This window comes from Dromiciops gliroides, chromosome 4, assembly GCF_019393635.1.
Source record: "Dromiciops gliroides isolate mDroGli1 chromosome 4, mDroGli1.pri, whole genome shotgun sequence".
NCBI classification, from domain to species: Eukaryota; Metazoa; Chordata; class Mammalia; order Microbiotheria; family Microbiotheriidae; genus Dromiciops; species Dromiciops gliroides.
Genome location: NC_057864.1, coordinates 189453249 through 189464557, shown reverse-complemented (window position 1 = coordinate 189464557; position 11309 = coordinate 189453249). Strand labels below are relative to the sequence as shown.

At 42.6% G+C, this 11309-nt stretch overlaps 1 protein-coding gene across 2 annotated transcripts; it reads left to right on the top strand.

Moving 5' to 3' along the window:
• PPY (pancreatic polypeptide) lies at window positions 1-4382 on the top strand. 2 transcript variants are annotated; one of them, XM_043964746.1, is made up of 4 exons: window positions 1-33; window positions 3014-3198; window positions 3828-3912; window positions 4232-4382. In XM_043964746.1, exons 2-3 carry the CDS (start codon window positions 3014-3016, stop codon window positions 3886-3888), a joined length of 246 nt encoding a protein of 81 aa, XP_043820681.1. In that variant the 5' UTR covers window positions 1-33; the 3' UTR covers window positions 3889-3912; window positions 4232-4382. The 2 variants fall into 2 exon arrangements, with proteins under 2 accessions (XP_043820681.1, XP_043820680.1); XM_043964745.1 differs by lacking the exon at window positions 1-33 and adding an exon at window positions 743-809.
• Window positions 4383-11309: the final 6927 nt, after the last annotated feature.

Genomic DNA, 11309 nt, shown 5'->3' with positions numbered 1-11309 from the left:
TGCACAGTGTTAGGCACTGGGGAAGCCCTCAAGGTAACCTCTCCAGGAGTTTCTTCCTTTTCTTTCTCTTCCATCTTCTCTTCTTGTTCCTTCTCCTCCTTTTCCCCTTCTTCTTTCCCTTAACCATTATTTTGCCTCTTTTCCTCCCCCAGATATAATGTCTTCTCCCTTAAGGGTGAAGGGAAACAAACAGGCCAGTGGCTCCTGCTGGCAGCCACAGAACAGCTTATATTTTTCTGGTGAATCAGTAGTGGGATCCTCCAAGTTTTGGTAACCTGTGCGGTTCCTGAGAATAGAGAGAGAACTGAAGTCTATGGGTACAGAGCAAACGAGTTGACCTCTCCCTCTCCTTCTCTCCCAGCCCCCCAACCTCGACATCTGAATCCAGTGACATTGACTAGGAGAGGAGGCTGGGCGTGACGGTGACCAGGGCTGCTGGGTAGAAATATATTTCCAGGAGAAGACTGTTTCTTCAGGAGACTGGCTATGTTTGGGAAATGGCCTGGGGCCAGGGAGAGGGTGGTCTCAGGTTTAGTTATTGTCACACAACCCAAGGGTCCATTGGTCTTCCTTTTTACAGCTCTGTTCCTCCTCTGGGTGGGTATTGCAGAGGGAGATGGGGGGGGGGGTTGGTGAAAGGAGAGGGATGATGAAGGTGAGGAGGTGGAGACTTTGGGGAGGCAGGCTGGGAGGAATATAAAAGAGGCAGAAAGGGTTGTGGGGAAGACCCTATCTGAGCTGAATCAGGCTACCTTGTACCACCTTGTACCACCTGCAACAACAGGCTAGCTCACCCCCTTGGATTCAAGGTAAGTGGGCACAAGGATGAAGAAACTGAGGGGTGATAGCTCTAGCCCTTGGGTTTAATAGACCATTTGGGAAGAGAGGTTTGGGGAGATCTCAAGTTGGTCATCGGAAGCTGACACAGATGAAAGAAACTTGGAACTTGAGGGATGGTGTGAAAGGAGAAGCCAGGGAAGTTTAGATGTGCAAACTGGGTTAGAGTCCCCTCTACTGGGTGAAGGCCTGAGACTCTGGCATTGGAGTTTCCCCCTTGGGACCTCCAGGAATCCTGGTTCTTGCATCAGCTGCCTTGTGTACCAGTAATGAGACATATCCTAGGGACTCTGGGGTGGGTGAGTGTCTTTTTTTTTTTTTTTTTGTGAGGCAATTCACTTAACCCTCATTGCCTCGCCAAAAAAAACAAAACTTAATTCTCCCTCACAACAACCCTGAGCAGTAGGTGCTATTATTATGCTCATTTTACAGATGAGGAAATTGAGAATGAATTTGCTCAGGGTCATATAGCTAGTTACTCAGTCAGCATTTGAACTCAGCTAGTAAGTGTCAAGGGTCTGAGGCTGGATTTGAACTCAGGTCCTCCTGAATCCAGGGCTGGTGCTCTATCCACTGCGCTACCTAGCTGCCCCAAGGTGAGCGTCTTTTCTTATATTTTTTATTTATTTTATTTTATTTAGTGAGGCAATTGGGGTTAAGTGACTTGCCCAGGGTCATACAGCTAGTAAGTGTTAAGTGTCTGAGGCCGGATTTGAACTCAGGTCCTCCTGAATCCAGGGCTGGTGCTCTATCCACTACGCCACCTAGCTGCCCCAAGGTGAGCGTCTTTTGAAGGAAATATGTCCAGGTATGGTCACATATCCTTGAGTATGTGTGATTGTGTGCATATATGTCTGAGACAGTGTGCCTGTGTATCACAAGGGATGCTCTCCCAACACCTAGATCAGGCATTGCCAAGCATTCTTTCCTCTTCAAGGTTTCCTCCCATTTCTCCTTCTTCAGGAAGCCCTCCCTGGAATGAGTCACTGTGGGCATTTGTTCTCCTCTTCCCATTCCTTATTCTCCACCTTCTGGTTGTCATGTGAATCCACTTTCCCTTGCAGCAACTCTTAATGTCAGATTGTCCATGTGTTGGTCAGTCCTTACTTTGACCAAGCATTGGGGCTGATCAGTCTGAGGCAGAGCTAAAACTAGGAAATTTGGAATTGAGGACAAACTCCGTACTGCAATCCTCGAATCAACTTCAAGACAAATTCATTTGGGGTAGACTTCAGAGCACTGTTCTGTTAGGGAAGGACATATACCCCAGGACACCAGTCCCTGTAGGCAGAATCACTGGTATTCCTCATGGAATTTTGCTAGGGATCTGAGGGGATGGTGAACAGGGTCGCTGGGGCATGTCATCCACCAGGAAGACCAAGCATCTACCTGAAGTTTTCTATTTGAACAAATTCTTGCTAACTGGGTCCTAAGCTTAGTTGTTTCCACACTGCTTGCTGAGGGACCGACTCTAAGTGCTGTTGGTTCTCTCTGGATTTCAGCCACCTAGATTAAGCCCTGATTGTCCCACCCTAGTTAAGGCTCTGTACTTGAGTCAGGGAGTGTCTGTGCATAGGTCCCTTGTCCTGTATAATGCAGCCCCTGGTCATGCATTCAGTGCTTTGGAGAGGGAGGCTGGGTGGGAGTTGGGGGGAGAAAATGAGTGAGATATTAGAAGAGTTGGGGAATTGGGAGTTCTGCTTTCCTTGGAAGGACCATCGAATATCCTGTTGGACAGGCATCTGGAACATTCTTTTAATGGACTCTTTCTTTTCTTTTTTTTGTGGGTCTATGGGGGTTAAGTGACTTGCCCAGGGTCACACAGCTAGTAAGCATCAAATGTCTGAGGCTGAATTTGAACTCAGGTCCTCCTGAATCCAGGGCTGGTGCTCTATCCACTGCGCCACTTAGCTGCCCCCTAGGGCTCTCTCTTTCTTTCTCTCTCCCTCTCTCTCCCTCTTTTTTCATTCCCTCCCTCTTCCTGAATTCTCCCTCTTTTTCTCCTTTCATTCTTTTCCATTCTTTTCTCACTTGCTCTGTTCACATCTCCCTTATTCTGACTTCTCTTTTCCCCCTCCTTCATTTCTCACTTCTTTTCCTTCTTTGTCTCCATTTCTCCACTGCTTTCTCCCCTGCCTTCTCTTTTAATTCTTCTCTTTCATCCTTTGTTCCTCAGATGGCTGCCCCTCAGTATTGGCTCTCTCTTCTGGTCCTCTCCTGCTGCGTAGCTCTCTTGCTGCCACCCTGTGCTCAGGGGGCCCCACAGGAGCCAGTGTACCCTGGTGATGATGCCACCCCCGAGCAGATGGCCCTGTATGCTGCAGAGCTTAGAAGATACATCAATAGGCTGACCCGGCCCAGGTGAGTGACAGTCGCTGGGGTCTGCAGGTCTGAAAAATGGCAAGATAGTGAGCTCCTCGTAGTGGGAGGTTTGAAAGCAGAGGGTTTTGGGCTGGGAACATTGCAAAGCAATGTGTTGTTTTGTTAACCTCCGAGGTCCTTTCCAACTTTGCAGTTCTGGGTGTGTGGGCAAATGTAAAGGAAATGCACAAGTATGAGTTTGGACCACTTTTCTTGGCAGTGAGACCTTGATGTTAATGTGACCAGATCTATCTAGATATAGTATGAAAACCCCCCACAAATTCCCACCAACTCTGATCCTGGGCACAAACCACACCCCTAACCTAACCCTAACCTATATGCACAATTCAAATCCTACTCTCTGTCCTAGGTAGGGATTAGGAATGTCATTCTCAGGTCAATGTGTGTGTCTAATGACTGTATGTCTGAGTTTGTGAGACTCTGTGTGTGTGTGTGTGTGTGTGTGCGCGCGCGCGCGCGAGAGAGAGAGAGAGAGAGAGAGAGAGAGAGAGAGAGAGAGAGAGAGAGAGAGAGAGAGAGAGAGAGAGAGAGAGAAAGCATGGCCTTGTCCAGGTGGTGGCGGTATGGGCAGCTCTGGCCCCAGATGGATTTCCCACATTACTTGGCAGGTATGGGAAGAGAGCAGTGGGCCAGAGAATGTACCACGACGGCGTGGATTTCTTGGAGTAGATGGTTCTGCTGCGGCATTCTCAGGTACCAAGTTCCCCAAAGTCCCTGAACTTTTCTGGATTGGGGGGAGGAGGGTATGGCGTGTGTGTGTGTGTGTGTGTGTGTGTGTGTGTGTGTGTGTGTGTGCGCGCGCGCGCGTGCACGTGCACGTGCGCACTCTCCAGATCTAAGGGAGTAGAAGGAATGGAAGAAGGAGGGGGAAGGGCCCTCAGGGGGGCAGGATTAGGATCCCCTGGGGAAGAACAGGGGCAGAGTCTCTGGGGATGGGGACAAGATGCCATACTAAGTGGGAGAGCCTTGGATACTGAGGAGCCACCTTGATATCCCTTCTTTTCTCTTACAGGACATCTGGTCAGCTGAAACTTCAGTGTTTCTGGCCCATTCCCTTCTACCCATTTCCAGAGCCCTGTAGGCGGTCCCCGCCCTAGCTCCGATGGCCCAGGTAGACCTGAGCCACAGAATTCTATCCCCACCCCTAAACCAAACTTAATAAAGCTGAGTCAAAATCACAGTCCCTTTGTCTCTCTGTGGGTTTTTCTTTATAAATCGATTCCTTACAATTTACATAGTGATCTACAGATATATAATTTGATGATGAGGTAGACAAGGGCACAGAGAATTTCCCATTTTACAGATCAATATATTGAGGCTTATCCATGATAAGACTCTTGCCCAAGGTTTATCAATGAAACTGTCAGGATGAAAAAAAAAAAAGAAAGAAAGAAAGCGTCAGGATGAGAATCTGGGTTTCTGTGGGGTCCATGAAGGGTGGCCATAGTATAATGGAGGGACTCAAGGGGTATATGTAGGAGAAGGAGGGATGAAGCTTTAGGACTTCAGTAAAGCGGATGAGGCCCATGTTGGGGGTGTGCTATGGTAACAACTGCTCTCCTGAATATTCTGAAAACTGCCTATAGAACCCCTTGCTACCTTTCTCAGGTTCAGTGTGCCTGGGTAATCAATGGGGCAAACCATGGCCCATGACCTCATTCAGTATAATCATATCTATTACCAAGGGTCACCAATCCACCGGCCAAAATGTAGGGATATAAACAATATAAATAATGAGAAGGAATTAAGTAGGAAAGTCATTCCCCTCCCTCCCATACCACACACAGACACAGACATGGACACACACACACTCTCTCTCTCTCTCTCTCTCTCTCTCCAAGGTCATAAAACCATAGGATGTCAGAGGTGGAAGGGACCTTTGAGTTAATTTAGTCCAACTCTCATGTTTTGCAGCTAAGGTGGCTTTGGATTTGGAGGCAGGAAAACATGGGTTTAAATCCCACCTCAGACACTTACTAGCTCTATAATCCTAGGTAAATCACTCAGCCTATCTCGGCCTCAGTTTCCTCAACTGTAAAGTGGGGATAATAGCCTCTACCTCCCAGGGTTATTGTGAGGATGAAATGAGATAATATTTGTAAAGAGCTTTTCAAAATGTAAAGTGCTATATAAATATTAGCTGCTATTATTATTTTACAATGGGAGAAATGGAAGCTTTGAAGAGCAGAAATGACTTACCCAAGGTCACACAGCTAGTTGGTGGCAGAATTGGGACTGGAACCCAAGTCTCCTGACTCCTAGATTGTGCTATTCCCATTATTCTGCTTATTCTTTGGATCTTTGTCTCTCTTTCTCTCTGTCTCTGTTTCTCTGTCTGTGTTTCTGTCTGTCTCTCTCTTTCCCCCTTTCCTATGTTCCTGTCATGTTGTTTCATTCTTCCTCCATAGCTGCCTTTCTTCTTGATTGACAAGGAATGATCTTCTCAGAGGTTGATCTTCCTTCTTAAGTCTACTTGAAAATCAAAGGTGAGATGAACAAAACTGAAAATAAAAATACTATAAACAATACTTTAAAAGGAACTTAAAAAACCACCAAACCAATAAACCATTAGATAATTTGATTAAAAAGAAAGAGGAAAACCAAATTACCAGTATCAAAAATGAAATAGGAACATTCACAACAAATGAAAGAAATAAAGGATAACATTAGAAACTATTTTGTACAATTATATGCCAACAAAACCAGCAATTTAAATGAAATAAATATGCATGGAAATAGAAAATATCTAAAATAACAGAACAAGAAATAAGAATTGAAATAACCCAATGTCAGAGGAAGGAATTGAACAAGCTATAGATAAACTTCCAAGGTGCGCAGGGGGAGGGAATACAGGGCATATGGATCAACAAGTGAATTCTATCAAACATTTAAAAAATAATTAATTCCAATATTACATAAACTGTTTACAAAACTAGTAAAAGACAGGACCCTACCAAATTCCTTCTATGACACAAATATAATCTTGATGCATAAAATAGGTAAAATCAAAATGGAAAAAACCACTATAGACTCATATCCCTAATGAACATAGATGCAAATATTTTAAATAAAATATTAAAACAGACTAAAATAACATATCAAAAATGTTATATAATATGACCAAGTTGGAATTATACCAGTAATAAACAGTATGCTTATGTTTAGGTAAACTATAAACTTAATTAACCATATTAATAACAAAAACACATGATTATGTCAATAGATGCAGAAAAAACTTTTGACAAAATGTTTCTGCTAAAAACACTAGAAAATATAGGAATAAACGGACCTTTCCTTAAAATAATAAATAATATGTATCTAAAACCAAGAGATACCATTATATATGATGGAGATAAACTAGAATCTTTTCTAATTAAATCAGGAGTGAAACAAAGATGTCCATTGTTATCACTTCTATTTGGCATAGTGCTATTAATGTTGTCAATAAGTCAAGAAAAAGAAATTGGGGGAATAACTATACATAAAAAAGAAGCATAATTATCACTTTTTGCAGATGATATCATGATGTACGTACAGAATCCTAAAGAGTCAACTACAAATTATTGAAACAATTAAAACCAGCAAATGTGTAGGATATAAAATAAATCCATAAAAATTCTCCAAGTTTCTGTGTAATACCAATAAACCTCAACAAAAAGAGATAGAAAAAGAAATTCCATTTAAAATGACTACAAAATGTATAAAATACTTGGGAATCTATATTCCAAGACACACACAAAAACTACATAAATACAACTACAAAACATTGTTTGCAGAAAGAAAGATAGGGGGCAGCTAGGTGGCACAGTGGATAAAGTGCTGGCCCTGGATTCAGGAGGACCTGAGTTAAAATACGGTCTCAGACACTTGATACGTACTAGCTGTGTGACTTTGGGCAAGTCACTTAACCCTCATTGCCCTGCAAAAAAGAAAGAAAGAAAGAAAGAAGGAAGGAAAGAAAGACAGACATAAGTTATTGGAAAATATTAATTGGTTATGGGTTGAGCAAGTCAATATAATAAAAATAACATTTTCTAAATTAATTTACTAATTCAGTGCCAAAGTAATCAAACCATCAAAGGACTACTTTATAGAACAAGAAAAAAAAATAACAAAATTCATATGGAGGCAAAAAAAAGTCAAGATTCTTAAGAAAAAAGTAATGAAAATAAGTAGGGGAAAAGGGGTTCTGTCAGTGCCAGATCTCTAGCTATATAACAAAGCAGTAATTCTCAGAACAATTTTGTACTGGTTAAAAAATAGAGATAGAGGGGCAGCTAGGTGGCGCAGTGGACAGAGCACTGGCCCTGGAGTCAGGAGTACCTGAGTTCAAATCCGGCCTCAGACACTTAACACTTACTAGCTGTGTGACCCTGGCCATGTCACTTAACCCCAATTGCCTCACTAAAAAAAAAAAAAATAGAGATAGAATCATGAATAAGCAGAGCTGAAATTCTGACCAAGGTCCTTAGCTCCAAATCAATCAAAAAGGAATAAGTGACTATGATGTGCTAGAAACTTCCAACTGTGTCACTGTCTCTTGATTCTTCTTTTTATGGATGGCATTATGATAGTTATATCAAACCCTGTATAATCATATAATCTCTTGGTAGGTCCATTAATTCCTCAAAAATATTTGACCCAAGTAGCCACATAGGCAGCTAGGTGGTGTAGTGGATAGAACACCAACTCTGCAGTCAGGAAGACCTGAGTTCAAATTTGACCCCAGACACTTACTAGCTGTGTGACCCTGGGCAAGTTATTTCCCCCTGTTTGCCTCAGCTTCCTCATCTGTCAAATGAGCTGGAGAAGGAAATGACAAAACACTCCAGTATCTCTTCCAAGAAAACCTCCAAAATTGATCATGAAGAGTCAGACATGACTGAAAATGACTAAACAACAACAAAAATAAGAGCCTCACATGAACTCTTTCCTATTTATTTATAATATAATAAGTTCAGGGAGCGGCTAGGTGGCGCAGTGGATAGAGCACTGGCCTTGGATTCAGGAGGACCTGAGTTCAAATCTGACCTCAGACACTTGACACTTACTAGCCGTGTGACCCTGGGCAAGTCACTTAACCCTCATTGCCCCACCCCACCCCCCAAATTTAATAGGTTCAATGAAATCCTAATCCCTGAGGGTGGCTAGGTGGTGCAGTGGATAAAGCACCGGCCCTGGATTCAGGAGTACCTGAGTTCAAATCTGGCCTCAGACACTTGACACTTACTAGCTGTGTGACCCTGGGCAAGTCAATTAACCCCCATTGCCCCGCAAAAAAAAAAAAAAAAGAAATCCTAATCCCTTTTGTGTGAGCATCGTCTCCTCCTTTAATTCCCACAATGCGTTCTTTCATGTTCCTGACAAAGCCCTGTGAAATCGTCATATTTTCCTTATGTACTGTTAAGGGCTAAAATTCTAGCTAGTCTGTCTAAAATATCTAATGAGTGGTTGCCAATAAATTATAAGCGTTAGCAAGAGTTAGACTTTTAAACATTTATTAAGGAGAACAAGAATTTGGCCTACATACATCTATCTATTAAAGGGAGAGCACATTTCTAGCTCCACTCTCTGCCAGAGTCCACAGGAAAGAGCTTGAGTCAGAGCGCCAGGTTCCCCCTTCTTCCTCCCACAAGCAAACGTCACTTCCTGATGCCAAAGAAAAGATGCACGGTCTTGCCCTCAAAGACCTTCACCTCATGGGCGGAGCTCTTCTACAGTAAATCTCCAGCAGGTGGCGTCATTCCAATTGTTACAGTACAATTCAACCTTTGATACCTAGGTAGTTTTCTAGCTTAGAGGGATTACACAGGGCTCAAACCCATAGGTATTAGAGCCTGGGAAGGTTGCACAGTGATAAGTGGTGAGTGATAGAAAGATATGAATAGGTAGTTCTCAGGGGAAGGAACCAAGTCTATCTAGAGCCATATGAAAAAATGCTCCAATTAGAGCACTAAGCAATCTTAATTAGAGGAATGCAGGTCATTCTGGGATTCCCCCTTATATTCACTATGTTGGTTAAGTTAACTGGAAAAAAAAAAGGAAGATGAGAAATGCTGGAGGGACTGTGGGGAAACAGGAACATTTATATGCTTACTATTGGTAAACCTATGAATAACTCCAACAATTCTGGAAAGCAATTTGGAATTATATACAAAAAGTTACTAAACAGTGCATGCTCTTTGACTCAGTTATGCCTTAGGCAGGGGGAAAGCTAGGTAACACAGTGGATAGAACACTGGCCCTGGAGTCAGGAGGACCCGAGTTCAAATTCGACCTCAGACACTAGACACTTATTAGCTGTGTGACCCTGGGCACTTAACCCCAATTGCCTCACACACACACAAAAAAAATCTCACCTCAGACACCAGCTGTGGGACCTTGGGCTAGTCACTTAACCCCAATCACCTTAAATATCTGAAGCCATCTCCAGTCATTCTGATGTATTTCTTGCCACTGGACCTGGATGGCTCTGGAGGAGAAAGTGAGGTTGGTGACCTTGCACAGCCCTCCCTCACTTAAATCAAATTTAGTGCAAGTCATGACATCATCCTGATGTTATGGTCCTCTTCAAGAAGGAAGGACAAACAACAACTTTAGGTAGGCCTATGACCAAAAGAGATCAAAGCAGTAGGGAAAGGTCCTATTTGTACAAAAATATTTAGAGCAGCATTTTTTTTTTGTGAGGGGGAGGGTGATGGCAAAACCTTCTAAAAAACAGAAACTAAAAAGATGCCCATCAATCAAGGAATAGATGAAAAAGTTGTGGTAGATGAATGTGGTGGTATACTATTATGCTGTAAGAAATGAGGAAATGAATCATTTTGAAGAGACATGGAAAGAATCATATGAATGGATGCAGAGTGCAATGAGTAGGACCAGAACAATTTATACTACAACATCAATATCACAAAATGAACCATTCTGAAGAATTGTATAAACTGATGAAGAAGAAAATGAGCAGAACCAGGAGGAAAATGTGTACAATAACATCACTACTGTAAAGACAAACAACTTTGAAAACAGTAAGAACTCAGTGACCACAGATGATCCCAGGGGACCAACAATGAAACTTACAATCCACCTCTTGACAGAGAAGTGATAGATTTTGGGTGTAAAATGAAACATAGATTTTTGTATAGAACCAAAGAGGAAATGTTTTGCTTAACTATGCATATTTGTCAGAAGGAATTTGTTTTTCTTTTCGACTTCCTTCCCACTCCTCAAGGAATGTGTGTGGGGTGATGGATAAGAGAAAAAATAAATTTAAAAGATAGAGGGGTAGGAGGTACTACTGATATGGAATGTTGCATGCACTTTCAGATGAGGCCGCTGTATTATTAGTTTTACCTAATTTTTTTTACTTTATTACACGAGCCCTCTCACAGTGGGGGTAATCTGTAAATGTAATATAACAGCAAAACATGCCAGTGAGAGTTAAACTGTGAGCATGTAAGAGTGCATTAATAAAAATTTATTTAAAAAAAAAAAAGGCCACCAAGGAAGAGCTTAATTCAGCTGAGCCAATGACTGTCTTGTAATTAATTCCATCAAATTGAATCAAGGAATTTCTTCATAATTACTAAAGGAGTAAAGGGATGTCATTTTATCATTGTCATTTTCAGTCATGTCTGACTCTTTGTGACCCCATTTAGCACACCTTAAACGCTGTGGATTCCAGCACGCATGGTCTGGAGCCAAGTCTGCAGGCATGGACACCCCCTCAGGTAGGTCTCAGTGGCAAGGGGGAAGGAGCTCAGGGGTGTAGAGTCTGGCCGGTGGAAAAGGGTGGTGGGGTTCTGCAGTTCTGCCCTCCTTCAGGACCATTTCCGGCAAGGAGGAAGTGAGAGAATGGGCTACCTCTGGTCCCTGAAATCTAGGTGAAAAAAGAATTTTGTCAAATTCAAATAAAAAAAATACACGTTGGGGCAGCTAGGTGGCACAGTGGATAGAGCACTGGCCCTGGATTCAGGAGGACTTGAGTTCAAATCCTGCCTCAGACACTTGACACCAGCTGTGTGACCCTGGGCAAGTCACTTAACCCCAATTGCTTCACCAAAAAAGAAAAATTATCAGGGCAGCTAGATGGC